The sequence below is a fragment of the Euwallacea similis genome, chromosome 20 (assembly GCF_039881205.1).
Source record: "Euwallacea similis isolate ESF13 chromosome 20, ESF131.1, whole genome shotgun sequence".
Lineage (NCBI taxonomy): Eukaryota > Metazoa > Arthropoda > Insecta > Coleoptera > Curculionidae > Euwallacea > Euwallacea similis.
The window spans coordinates 946,391-960,800 of record NC_089628.1 but is presented as its reverse complement, the minus strand read 5'-3'; the positions used below and the strand labels follow the sequence as shown (position 1 = coordinate 960,800).

Below are 14,410 nucleotides of genomic sequence, written 5' to 3'. Positions count from 1 at the left end.
TTGGAAAGGGACATCTGCTCTGTCTTGCCCCTCCAACCTCTCGCTACATCATTGCGAAGAAAACATACCTGGTTTTCCCGGAAAAGTAACACAGGATTTTTCAGTCATATTAAGATCTATTCCCCGCCTCTTCCCATATTGTTAAATCTAATTTTTGATTTTTTCTTTTTCTTAAAGAAGGTGACTCAGAACCCGGTCACATTTGCAACTCTCCCTTAGCAACACCACTTGCACCTCGTGTATGCAAATTAGGGCTCCAATAAATGCCCCACTGGAACGACACACACATACGAAAAAGGGACAAACTCGGAGCCAACCCCCGCACCGGCGCCCCCTTTCGACAACCCCACAATCATTTTCCGCTCGATATGGGGGTTGCCGGAGCCGGCTTTTCGCTCAGTGGTAAAGCGATGTTCGTAGTCCTAACCATGACGCAGGTTTCCTGCATTCGTTGTGCCATCAGTGTGATTTTTTCCTGAATTTCCTCAAAACTGCAGGAAGCTCATATGCTGAGGTCGTCGAGAGATCAGCATGGTTACGGAAAATGCCCAGGTAAAAGTTCTTAATTTTTCATTGCTTAATGTGTTGCGGTTGCTATGCGGCATTTTGATTACTTATGACTTCGTTGAATGAGAAAAAAATCGAAATTTTGGAAAACACTCGTGTTAGCAGGAATATAACATTACTGCGGACCTCGTTGGCAACGATCCAAATGTGTTAGAGGAAACATCGTATTGGGAATAATATCCGGTTGAAACATAATTCGATGTTTGGTCCAGCATAGATTGTTTTGGTTTTGGATCAATTTATGGAGCCTGGAAAAGTAATCCAGGATATTCGGGATCTAGCTGAAATTTCGCAAATGAATCTGGGTCATTGAGCTGACTCAATTACCTGCATGATTAGCCAGTTTTGTGAGGTTTTGTAAACAGATTCAGATTAGACCAAAAAAATTCAACAATAAGGGATTTTTATGCTTAATTACTTTTAAAGACGATTTTTGATAGTAATAAATTGCATAAACAAAATTGAGGTTTAGCCGAAAATTATATTAGCCACCGGGTCTTCTCCATTATTGAGAAAATGTGCAACTGCTCTTTTTGGAAAATCTCAATATTCTAATATAAAAACACCAGAAGTATGTTTTTTTCGGAATTTCGGTACCTCTAATTGCATAATACTTATTTTTTTGGTAGTTTGGAGTGTGGTGGAGGTGAAGGAATTTTGAGCCTACGGGAGCACTATATTTTGGTCTGATAAAACGTTGTACTGTATATTATATTAGATAATAATAAACGATTTTCATGTCGATAAAGAAATTTGCGCATTTGAAAACTGCCATCCCTGGATTTAGCCATAAATTTTATCTGCGACAGAGGTTCTGGACTATCGATCCCCATTATTTGCCTAATTAAATTCCTTAACCTGATTAAAACTAGACAATTTCTAGAACTAAGAAAGCTAAACTACCCTTAATGTGTGGAACCCTAAAATTTGGATCTTAAATAACCCTGTTGACAACCTCAAAAGCTTTGAAATAATTCTTAAAATTTCTGGCATAAAAATATATATAAAAATGCTACGAAGTTCTCAAAAGTCCTTGAACTTTTACTTTTTGTTCATTTACTAAAATAATTAAAAAGAAACGGAAATTTTGAAAAAATTGACCGATAACTTTCTAAAAAAAGGCAGGGTGAAGAATAAGTCTGGAATATCGTTAGTATCTGAAAAACTGTTTTTGAGATATTAACCACAAAATTAGATCCCTAGAAAATGTTTGGAATTTGAATTCTAAACCATTATTTAAAACTATTAAAATAGACCTAAAACGCAGATTCAAAACCAAAAATTCCTTCAAGGCTTGGTATGTTTCCCATCCATATAAATTTTTTATAAATGGTAAATTAATCGTAAAGACCTCACTCAATCATATATCTTTCTCAACTCTCAGTGGTCAGTGATTTTTTGGCAAAGTTATTTTATTTTCTATCCATCCAGTTATTTTTTCACGATTCAAATACGTTTATAGATATAAGACTCATGACCTTACCTTTCTCGAAATAACACTATAAAAACTCGGCCAATGTAATTAGGCCACTGTAACTTGGATATTACATAACATAGTGACCAGAAACCCTTTACAGCCCTTTCGATTTATTTTTACCCTACAAATTGCCAGCCAATATCAGTATCGAGTATCGTCTTGAACTTTTTCTCATTAAATATTCACTGGTGGTACTATCTAGAGACCTCCGTTATTAATTCCAATTCTGTGTCAGACTGTCTCCAGCAATAAGATTTCCCAAATATGTGTGTATGTAGGGCAGGGGCAAAAAGGAAGCAAAAGAAAAATGGGTGCTTTCAAAATTCAGTCCGTAGACGCGCCGTCGCGACGTTATTATTGACCGGTGATGTCAGAAGGCGTCGGCGTCGATTCGACCATCCTTCTTACCCCTAAACTCCATCCGGGTGTATAGCTACAGGGTGCAACGCGCGTTTGGTCTTATTGTGTCGATTTTGAGGGCATCTTGCCAAAATACCGGTTCTATCTGTGATCTAATATCTAGGTTTTGGTTAGAGTAGTGTTATAGAGATTACATAGTTATCGAAGGAGAGTGGTTTCCATATCATTTTTTTTATCGAGGAGAATTTTGAGGTGAAATGAGCCTGCTTTGAGCAGAAAAACCATGTTCTGGCGAGGATGAGTGGATGTTTTAAGCTGTTTCGAATGGTGAGTCTAAGTGGTGTGAGCTTAGAGTCTTAGTAGCTACTTGTTGCTTAAAGTATTCCCAATTGTTTTCATGTAATGAAACACTAATCACTTCAGGATATGTCGAGGGTTCAGTTCATCAGCTAATACGTGCCGGTAATAATTAAGCCTGAGGTTGCGTGATGTTCGGTCGAAATTAATCTTCTTGTCATGCCAAAAATAAACCGATTAAGTTAACCCTTTTAGGAAAAAATCCTGTAATATCATCTAAACAAAGATTGTATGCAATGTGCCCAAAAGAATGGAACGGTTCAGTTGCTTCGAGAAATAAGAGGGGTGATATCAAAGATGTTAAAAGTTGCCCTGTTTCTGAGACCTCACGCCAAAGATTGGAAGTTTAAATGGATTATCAATTTCTTTCTTCTTTTTTTTTAAATTCTATTATTAGAATATTAATTTTAAATGCAGTTTATCAAATTTTTATTGGATTGCTCCAATGGTTTCCGAGATAATAACTGTAGCATTTTCATTCATTTTGGGCAAACTCTATAGGAACATTTAAAATCGTAACTTTACTTTGTGGAACGATAGTCCAAATAAGGGTGATACGTCTGATTATGACATTAAAATTCATCCTGCGCTATTGTCAAAGACATGAAATTTGGTCATTAAAACCGACAATAAAAACAAATATGAATCACACTCAATGGCACATACCCTTCCAAAAATTTATACGTCATTTATGAGATTCTTTTGATAGTCAGGGGGAACCCACCTTAATATAGCATGCACCCTATGCACTTGTCGCGGTGCAATGGGTCATTTAAAACCGCCATTGGTGTACTAAGTATGAAATATTGAAAAACGAGAAACATATGTTTGTACGATGAGGAGAAGACAGTCTCTCCCTAACCTGCCTTAAAAAGTTGCATCAACGAATGTAATTCGACCTTATTTTTGACTTGAAAAATATACCAAAACTCTTTGCGCCTATCTTTTTAATAGTTAAAGGTGCCACTAATTTTTGAGAAAAAATCAACTTAATAATCTACGCCACTGCCTGCTTCTATTATAAATTTCACCCCTCGCTGGGTGTTTCACCCCTAGGGAATTTCGTACAAGACAAGTGTATTTGGGGTGAGCTTATTGTTGGGTCTTGTGTATGGTGGAATGGATATGTTTGTGTGTAGTATGAAGATGTTGGTTAATCATGAAGTTTATGCAAAATGTTCGGAATTTATATATTTTTCTATTTATGGAGAAGTATCCAAAACCATGAGGCTCTTTTTTTAGAGTTTCACCCCCCGTTTTAGAACTCGGTAAATATTTTTTTGGGTAACTCTGGGAAGTATTTTTTTGTAATTGACTGTTAGAATCCCTGGATGTTTCACATGTGAAATACGACTCCTGAAAATTCAATTTCCAGAAGCTTCACCTAGTGCAATTTCAAAGTTTTTGTATCTCGGATATTGAGAAATATAGTATTAGATCGTGTTTGTTCAATATTGTAGAGTCAATCAAACCGATTAATTTAAGGCATTTGTGAAACTCTATTACTTAATAGGTTTCGGAGCTATCTATGATTAAAATCTAGGCAATATCTAAAAGTAGGTGCTGTATCCTTCATTAGAAATTTCTGGAAAACCCACCGCGCATGGTTTTTTCTTCTAAATATATATGAAAGACACTGGATGCAGCGTCACAAAATTTTATGTTTTAATATTTTTTACCCCTTTTGAGTCAGTTTCGTCTCAATTTGAGAAGATTTCGGAGTTTCTGATATTTGAGAATTCCTTGCTTTTTGAAAAAAATTGAGTTTTTTGTGAGAGAAGCTTGCAACTGTTCAAAAATCGTCGCGTATAATAAAACTCGAAAGGGCTATGAGAAATCTGCTTATATTTCCATTTGCACCCTGTATACACACTCCAAAGAATGTATTTTTATATTACACAATATGTGCACTGTAATCGGCAAAACCTATTTTGAAATGTTCAATTTCCTCCCAAGCAGGTTACACTTCTTCAATAGTCAAGTGACCAACCCATTGCTTTACCGACCAAACCCTCATATGTAGGGTTGACACCCTTAACATGCAAAGCAATAAGGGTGGTCACGATATAACTGAAAACCGCTGATGTTGCTCACGAACTCATTAATATAACCGGCATATAAATAGACATTGCCACATTAAGCACATTAACACTCACATAAAATTGCACAGTCTGAACTCATCATTCAGCTCTAAATGACACGGTTTTTGATTATGTAACTGTATAATGAAGTTCAAGCAAATCACCCCGTGTTCGATATAGATCGTCATTAGTTCTAATTATGGGGATTATTGACGCAGTTCTATTCCTGTGATGATCCTCTGACATTTAGCAAAGGAAATCTAGGAAGACATTTAAAGGCTCTATTCGTAGATTAAACATTTGACTTCTTTCTCGTTTTTCAGTCTGACGGAAATACGTCCTTCTTGCGCGCAGCGCGAAACGGTCAACTCGACAAAGTCCTCGAACACTTAAAATCAAATATCGACATCAATGCTAGCAATGCCGTAAGTCTACCTTTACCTCACAAAGCAGGATTTGAAATATTTTTATCAACCAGAATGGCTTAAACGCCCTTCACTTAGCTTCCAAAGACGGCCACTTAGAGATAGTCAAAGAGCTCCTCAAGAGGGGTGCTTTAGTGGACTCCGCAACTAAGAAAGGCAATACCGCCCTCCACATAGCTTCCCTTGCGGGGCAAGAGGAGGTGGTCAAGCTTTTGGTGCAAAATGGGGCGTCGGTCAATGTGCAGAGCCAAAATGGTTTTACTCCCCTCTACATGGCCGCCCAAGAAAACCACGATAATGTTGTTAGATACCTCTTGGCCAATGGGGCTAATCAGAGTTTGTCTACTGAGGTTCGTTAATAGGCATTTGAATTTTTTTTTTTTAAAGTTTATTTAGGATGGCTTCACACCCTTGGCAGTGGCAATGCAGCAAGGGCACGATAAGGTAGTGACGGTGCTCTTAGAAAATGACACAAGGGGAAAGGTCAGATTGCCAGCTCTGCATATAGCAGCAAAAAAGGATGATGTCAAAGCAGCCAAGCTACTTCTAGAGGTAAATTTGCAGTAATTAAACTTAATTTGAGGGGAGAGACTTCCTAATTTTTTCTATAGAACGAACACAACCCTGACGTGACTTCGAAATCCGGCTTCACACCCCTTCACATAGCGTCACACTATGGCAACCAACAAATAGCCAACCTCCTCATAGAGAAGGGGGCTGATGTGAACTATGCGGCAAAGCACAATATTACCCCTCTCCATGTGGCTGCAAAATGGGGTAGGTTTAATAAAGTTTCAACCTAAAATTCGATTCTGAAATGAAGGACGAATGAAATATACCAAGTTAATTGTAGTACGTTCCAAATTTGAAATTGTCTCTGAGCTATTTTTGAAAACAAGTGCTCCTTGAGTTTCCGAGATACCAGAGTTTAAAATTAGAAAATTTGTAAAGAATAGGTGCCTCCTTCCCTTAGAAATTTTAAGGCAAATTTCATAATTTTTGAAACTCCGTTTTTCAGTTTAATGGAGTGATATAGACATTATATTAATCCAGGATGTTTCACTTGAGGTGATTTTAAAGTGCTTCTAAGATTTGGCTCTTCTGTTCCTAGATATACAGTTTTAGATGTACAAATTTCGTACTAAAATCTATTTGATACACTTCATTTCACCAGCATCTTAATACATATTTCATTTCTTATTTCTATCAGGTAAAGCAAACATGGTGGCAATCTTATTGGAAAACGGGGCTACAATCGACGCCAAAACTAGAGACGGACTTACACCCCTTCATTGTGCAGCTCGCAGTGGGCATGAACAGGTCGTAGATATGTTGCTGGAGAAAGGAGCACCCATCAGCTCCAAGACGAAGGTATTCATCATGGGTGTAGATTTCCAGTTTAATAATGTTGTTGAGTAACGTCTAGAATGGGTTGGCCCCTCTACATATGGCAGCCCAAGGCGACCATGTCGATGCAGCTCGGATATTGCTTTACCATAGAGCTCCAGTAGATGAGGTGACTGTAGACTACCTGACTGCGCTTCATGTGGCTGCCCATTGTGGTCATGTAAGGGTTGCCAAGCTATTACTGGATAGGTGAGTCCAGGTTTTACTTAAACGGGGTTTAAACAAGATAAAATTATTAAAAATTATTCCAAGTATTTTTGAGGCATTGACGCTAATTAGACAATATAGTATATAGGTCTAGAAAACTTTTTAATTCTTTTTCAGACAAGCGGATGCTAATGCCAGAGCATTGAACGGTTTTACACCCCTTCACATAGCATGCAAGAAAAATCGGATAAAGGTGGTGGAGTTACTACTAAAACATGGCGCAAGTAAGAATCTATTAAAGTTATTTCTAAAAGTGTTTTATTTCATTGCAATACTTCCAGGCATAGGAGCCACGACAGAATCAGGACTTACTCCTTTGCATGTGGCTAGTTTTATGGGCTGCATGAATATAGTCATATATCTTCTTCAACATGATGCTAATCCAGATGCTCCGACGATTCGAGGGGAGACACCATTGCATTTAGCTGCCCGAGCAAACCAGGTGGGAAAGCTTTTATAATTGCAGATGAAGTTATTTTTCTCATACAACATTCTGAAATCTGTATTAGATTTTGCCAGGAAATGACATTTAAATTACTTAATTAGAGAGGTGTGCATTATCAACGTTATTTTAACATGATTTCCAGGCATTTTAGATGTTTCGCTATGTAACACCAATTCTTTCTAGACCGATATTATTCGAATTCTCCTCCGAAATGGAGCCCAAGTGGATGCCAGAGCTCGAGAGCAACAAACCCCTCTCCACATAGCTTCGCGACTTGGGAACGTCGACATTGCAATGTTGCTGCTTCAGCATGGAGCTAAAGTGGACAATGCCACCAAGGACATGTACACTGCGTTGCACATAGCGGCAAAAGAGGGACAGGAAGAGGTAAATGTTGGGAATAAGAGGGTGCGATGGGGAAGTCTGGTCGGTGTCTGGGAGGGCCGGAATAGGGAGTATTTGATTTAGGTTTGGGTGTGGGTAATGGTTATCAGTTATTTCTTATGTTTGGTTGATCTCCGGTTTTGATTGAAAAGCAGCTGGTTCGACGCAAAACTGTTTGATCTGAGAGAGACGTTTGAGATTATCCGAAGCTAAAGTTATATAGCAAATAGTTCCACAATCAGTATAATTTTAGCAATCGCAGGTCCTTTGTCCATTTGACCAAACTCGAGAGCTACATTAAATTCCATTTATGGTTTATCAAAAGTCATCTCTTAGCTCACCACAACAATAAAGCAAAGATCCAATAGTACATGATATTACTGAATCTTTGATGATATGCGCAAAGTAGTTAAAAATTAGTTCTTTGATTTGGTTTCAATTCCATAATATTCCTGAGGAATTCCTCCGTCAATAAAACAACAATAAATCTCATTTGACCCACTGGGGCTAATCTGAACTTGGTTATAAAAAGGTCACATTCCAAACCAATTAGTACTAGAAAACCACGAAAAAATGATAGATATGTTTTCATTAAGCCTACTTAACCTTGTTGGGACTTAATTTTCAACGGTAAGAAACTGTAGATTTGTTCGATCATACGTCATCCCAATACATCTTCCTGTAAAATATCTCGAGACAAGGTTATGTTATGCAGCATCTATAGTTCGTACCCTTCTTGGATAGGATCATACATAAATAACTCAAACGTTCATTTTTTGGGTTTAAGGTCGCGGCGATTCTAATCGACAACGGGGCAGCAATAAACGCGACCACGAAGAAGGGTTTCACTCCCTTGCACTTGGCCTCCAAATATGGTAACATAAAAGTGGCCAAATTACTCTTGCAAAAAGAAGCTCCGGTAGACGCGCAGGGCAAGAATGGAGTCACACCTTTACATGTAGCCTCGCATTATGATCATCAGAATGTGGCCCTACTTCTCCTTGATAAGGGGGCTTCTCCACATGCCACAGGTTTGGTACAAAAATGGAATTACTGAAGATAACTTCATCGATTTTGTGGATTTTAGCCAAAAACGGTCACACTCCCCTCCATATCGCCGCCCGAAAGAATCAGATGGACATCGCTAATACTCTTCTAGAGTATGGGACCCAGCCCAACGCAGAATCTAAAGCAGGGTTCACACCGCTTCATTTAAGCGCTCAAGAAGGCCACGTAGACATGTCTTCCCTCCTCTTAGAGCATAAGGCCGATCCCAACCATGAGGCCAAGGTTTGTTAATTTTAAAATAATTTTTTTTTTTAATTAATTTTAAATTTAAAAGTTGTGGTTCCTACGAAGAAAGTGACCTGATGCTACTACTCCATCGTGAGCGGTTGGTCACTTCTACCGATGATTTTCCATTCAGGGATGAAATTTCGAATCTGACTTAGTTCCGCGTTTAAACCTTTCCTTTTCAAACCCAACTCATTTTCAGAACGGGCTTGCGCCCTTACATCTCTGCGCCCAAGAAGACCGGGTTCCAGTGGCGGAGGTGTTGGTCAAAAATGGGGCACAGGTGAACGCAGCTACGAAAGCCGGGTACACGCCCTTGCACATAGCCTGCCATTATGGACAAACCAATATGGTGAAGTTCTTATTGAAGAACAAGGCAGAGGTGCAGAGTTCTACATCACTAGGATACACGCCACTACATCAGGCGGCGCAGCAGGGACATACAAATATTGTGAATATTTTACTGGAGAACAAGGCTGACCCTGATGCTCTCACAACGGTAAGTTTTGTCCTGGATAAGCCAAAATAGACCCAGAAGGAGGGTTTTTATTATGTTAGTTTGTCTCTTGACAGTCCTCTCTCTAAAAAACTCAAGTACCCATTCTCTATGGTTTTACTTTAATCTTTCTCTTTGCTTTTCTAGAACGGTCAAACTCCCCTCAATATCGCCCAAAAACTGGGCTACATCACGGTAATCGAAACCCTGAAGTTGGTGACTACCATTACGAACATCACCACGACCACTACCACCAACATCGAGGAAAAATACAAAGTGCAAGCACCGGAAGCTATGCAGGAAACCTTTATGTCAGATTCGGAGGAGGAAGGTGGTGAGTGTTATATTTTTGACTATACATATAGTAGGTGGGTATACTATGTGATTGCTCAGTATATGTTTTCCTGAAGGGTATATATACAGAGAAACAATCGGATTACAGGAAAGTATCTAGGTAGTAAGATTACATGAAAATAAGTTAATGGCAACACTGTACTGAAGGTAGTTGTGCGAATGGCGTTGTCAAATTGAGTAAGTTATCTGTCTTCTAACGATTATTTTCATAACTAATTTTAGTTAGTTGTTAAGGAAAATTTCCGTCCTGAAATTTATTTCGAGACTCAAAAATGACATTCAATAAATAAACATTCACCAAATTTAAAAACAAAGTTTTACTTCTAAGGAGACTAGATTTGAAAAAAAAATTTCAGGGCCTTTTCTAGAGATCCTCCGATATTCTCTTTGGTTTTCAAAGTTTCCTCATTGTTGCAGTTTTTATGAGTTTTTGTGGCTCGTCAAAGAGTAATTGTCTTTAAAATAATATTAACATAGTAGTATAGTAATTACGCCTCGCATAAGAACGTAAAAGTCACGTCAATAGAACGTTCTTTTTTGGCGTAATTGGTTGGTGTATAGAAATTTCCGATGTTTGACGTGGCCTAAATACCACTTCTCTTAACCTTCATGTTCCGGAATTTTTATTTTGCCCTAACTGAACCCCCTTAATTCTCTACTTTTCAGAAAACATATACTGAATGCCAGATTTACTATTCCTTTAGTCAGTGTTGTTTGAATGTTAGCGCATGATGAAACTGGTATTTTATCGTTCATTGCAAAGAGAAACACCTTGAAAAACTATAGTATGAACCACAGCATATATTTAATTGAAAAATCAATTTTTTTGTAAGAATTTTGTACAGTTTTTAGCACTTGTTAAATTTATATTTCGGCTTCATCCAAATTAAATTTAGATGCACTAAATCGCTAAGAAATAATCCATTATGTATTTTTAAATTCGGGAGAATTCTATATTTATTTCTCTTCCGTAATAGTAATTAGAGTTTAACGAAATTATCATTTTATTGCTTGTGACGTATACAGAACGAGTAATTTAACACGTACCTACCGCATGTGGTTCCAACCCAAGTGAGTTCATTCATTTTCATGTATAAAATATCATTCATTTACCTGTAGAAATGTTTCCAGGAAAGATTACTATATTACGAGCCTGTAAATAGTAGGTGATCAAAGGTTTTATGAAAATTAGGATATTTTACTTTAGATGACAATACTTTAGATGAAATGCAAAATTTTATTATAACGAAACTCGTCTAGTTTACAATAATGATGCCATTGATTGCCGATGAGGTAACTGTTAAAGGTTTTCTTAATGACTCATCTACCTACGCTTATTAGCAATGTGCATTGGCGTTTATTAGGAATTAGGCCGCCTGCGAAATGATCTTTTTACTCGGAAGAAGTATGGAATTACTAATAAATGTTTGCATTAGAAAAGTATAATATTTGAGGTTAATAAAAATACTAACAATTCAAATCGAGTACCCCGGAGATTATTGATATTAAGTAAAATTTTTGAGCTTCCTAAAGGGGGTTCCTCCTCCTCCTAGGGGGGATTTTTATTTAAAATTCTCAGAGATTGATTGTTTCCTGGGTTTTTGGAACCGTTCGAGGTTTTATGGAAATCCATAGTCAATCCTTTAGATTTTCTTTAATTTCAATATTTAGCAAATATTTACGTTTCTTCAAAGCTGTTGAAAAATGTTTTTGTGAAAATATTTTGCTATTCGGGAAATTCGAAGTGTTTTCGTGAAATTTAAAGAATTTTTGGATGTGTGATAAAATTTCGAAAATTTCTTTTCAAAACCTTCTTGAGTGTTTCACAAATTGTATACAAAATTTACAGTTCCAAAACCATTCACTCAGATTACTCGAAATTTTTTAGATATGAAGAGAGAATTGTTTGTTGACGGTTTAATTTTAGTAGGTAAATTTCCGAAAGTTGGTACCTCCCAATAACCTAGACGAACTGGATGTAACAAACAATTCTAGTCTGTACTATTAAAAGCGCTCCACTTTTTGGTCGGAAGGAGGCCATGTTCTTTTGACGTCAAAAATGCATTATGCACCAGTGTAATCGGGTATATAAGATGCCATGTTGACGTCACTTCCTACGATTGCGCTGCCATGGATTAGTGTTTCACTGCCTCATTTGCCAAAAAAGCTTTTCCAAGTCATCGGTGCTTTCCAAACTTTTATTGACGCAAGTCTTGTTATAAACTATCTTTGGTCGTCCTGACCACGTGCCTGCCTCCTCCACCATCTCATCAAAAGCGACTAGGTACCATTTGCCCGTTCGCCAATGTAAAGAGCCTTCAATTAAATCTCTCGAAGCTGGCACACATACACATACGCGCGTGAATCACCGCCAATTTATACCACCAGTTTTATAAATATTTATTCGCTAATAGTTTATACTGAGAACGCAACTTGAGAGTAGAAAACAATTTTCGAAAGGATTCATTTTGCGGGAAATTCGCGGACGAAACGAACGAAACTTTCGAGCTCCTTTAACTCTGCGCGCGCGGTGTGTTTTTCGTTTGTGCTTTGCGCAGCTTTTTGTTTACATTAATAGTGGCTTTGTTTACACTAAATTTGTAATGAATTTATAAGGATATAGAGACATGGTAAAGCACAAGAAGTACAAGATCGTTAAAGTTGTTAAAAGTGGTAGGTATTACGCATTTTACCTCCACCCTCATCATCAAGATCATGTTCTAATAATAAGTTTATTGATTAGGCATTAAAATTTTCACATTCCTTCGCATCTACCTCAGTGACATCATCTGTTATTGTGCACAATTTATGCTTAATGGTTCCCCATTAACTTCGAGGTCAGGAATGTGGCGTTTTCAAAACAAACTTCGATTAAAGATTGACCATTCATCTACCGTGCCACACTGAGTGTTACACATATCAACAGCAATTTTAATGATGAACTCGAGTACAAGAAACGTTGTCATAATGATGTTGTTTGTTATTGTGATGGGCTATAGCGATTACCTAAACGCTAAACATGCAAAGACGTCCTTGATAGCTTTAATTTTGGGAACACGACATGATCGTGAGAAGATGTTTTTATTGTCTGTTTTATGGCCCACAAGTACTATGAATGTAATAGTAGATAATGTAAAAATAATTGTCTTTACAAAAATCGAGAACGAGGAGTGAAGACGAGGACCAAAACAATCGTAGATCCTTGAGTGAGTAGTGACATAAGTTACGATAATTATCCACCTATGCCACTGCTATTTATATAACGCACGTACTCTTTATTCATAAACATGCAGAAATTCCTAAGAAATCGTATAACGAAGTCTTTGATAAGTGATAAGTTTACCGAGAAACAGAGTACTACTATAAAGGACACGTGCTGTAAAGTGGATATTTATGCATAATGAATCATTCATTAATAATTGATTCATCTTTGCTAAAGTTGTTGGTGGAATGGAATGTGTGTAGTGGCGATTCTCAGTCAGATTGACATCTTAAAGATGTTTCTATTCAAGTGGACGTGAAACCAACAAACAACGATCATGACTACATTGAAAATTATCGCAGATTAAAGCAAAGTCGGATTTTTTAATTGTTGTTGTACGGATCGTTAAGGATCTGCTGGAGGATGTTGAGAACAATAGTTTAAGAGCGTACAGAAAGTAGTTTATGTTTAATTGTTTTTTGAAAGCGTAAAACACATTAGAGAGAAGCTGTTTGAGAAGGAAGATGGTATGAGGGATGACAGGCGGAGGGGTAGAAAGTTGCTTTATTTTAAATAAAATTGGGGGAAATACAAACATCTTTATTGGGGAGAAATAGATTTATAAAAATACGTCAAGAATATTTTAAGGATTTGAAAGGTAAAGAGAGGAAGACCATGACGTCCAGGCCAGCGCGAAAAGGGATAACAATTTATTATAGTCCGAAGAATGAAATACTGATAAAACGTATAAAATAGGATTTGTATAGAGAAAAAAAAAGAGTTACAGAGAAAAATAAAACTTGAAAGGAAGGAAAATTTCATAAATAAATAATATAAAAATAGAAAAATTCCACCTCAGGCTGTAAGTGATTTTAGAGTGATTTGAATATGCTCAAATTGAATTCCGAATTTATTGAGAATAAAAAAAAATTTATTACAACTCGAAGAAAGGTTTTAATCTCAAGGAATAGAAAATTGAGTGAACTATTGGCAACCTTTACTTTTTAAGTTAAATTTTGAAGAGAAAGCATTTCTTAACGTTTTTAAGTGGTATAGTCCTTCATCTTCTTGAATTTTTATCTGAAATTTCTTTATTGTGAAGATTTTTTCTTCTCGTCTGCAATTTTGCGTTTTAAAAATAAAACTTATGCGGAAACGTAATAAATATTTAATCAAATTTAACACAATCTTATTGCTCACACACATCGCAAACATTTATGTTTTCCTATCAGAGGTGCTAAAATTTATACTATTCATTAGCAGCTTTTACGAAGCAAGTACTTATTTTACTGTCACTCTTATTTTAAAGAAGTCAATATCTCCCGTGTGGTGTTTCCAACTCTTCTAGCTTTTAT

The 14,410-nt window shown here is 37.0% G+C and overlaps 1 protein-coding gene across 2 annotated transcripts in view; it reads left to right on the top strand.

Annotated features, from left to right (window-relative positions):
- LOC136415670 (ankyrin-3-like) overlaps window positions 1-14,410 on the top strand; it is a 30,587-nt gene that overhangs the window by 11,755 nt on the left and 4,422 nt on the right. Inside the window, exons 1-14 of one of the 2 annotated variants that reach the window (XM_066400379.1) lie at window positions 397-552; window positions 5,166-5,267; window positions 5,321-5,617; window positions 5,664-5,819; window positions 5,879-6,044; window positions 6,478-6,638; window positions 6,694-6,863; window positions 6,999-7,105; window positions 7,163-7,323; window positions 7,510-7,713; window positions 8,498-8,741; window positions 8,798-9,000; window positions 9,206-9,502; window positions 9,647-9,833. In XM_066400379.1, coding sequence (XP_066256476.1) covers window positions 532-552; window positions 5,166-5,267; window positions 5,321-5,617; window positions 5,664-5,819; window positions 5,879-6,044; window positions 6,478-6,638; window positions 6,694-6,863; window positions 6,999-7,105; window positions 7,163-7,323; window positions 7,510-7,713; window positions 8,498-8,741; window positions 8,798-9,000; window positions 9,206-9,502; window positions 9,647-9,833 — 2,476 coding nt within the window. In that variant the 5' untranslated portion in view covers window positions 397-531. Of the gene's footprint in view, window positions 1-396; window positions 553-5,165; window positions 5,268-5,320; window positions 5,618-5,663; window positions 5,820-5,878; window positions 6,045-6,477; window positions 6,639-6,693; window positions 6,864-6,998; window positions 7,106-7,162; window positions 7,324-7,509; window positions 7,714-8,497; window positions 8,742-8,797; window positions 9,001-9,205; window positions 9,503-9,646; window positions 9,834-14,410 lie in introns of those variants that run through there. The other variant, XM_066400378.1, reaches the window with a different exon arrangement.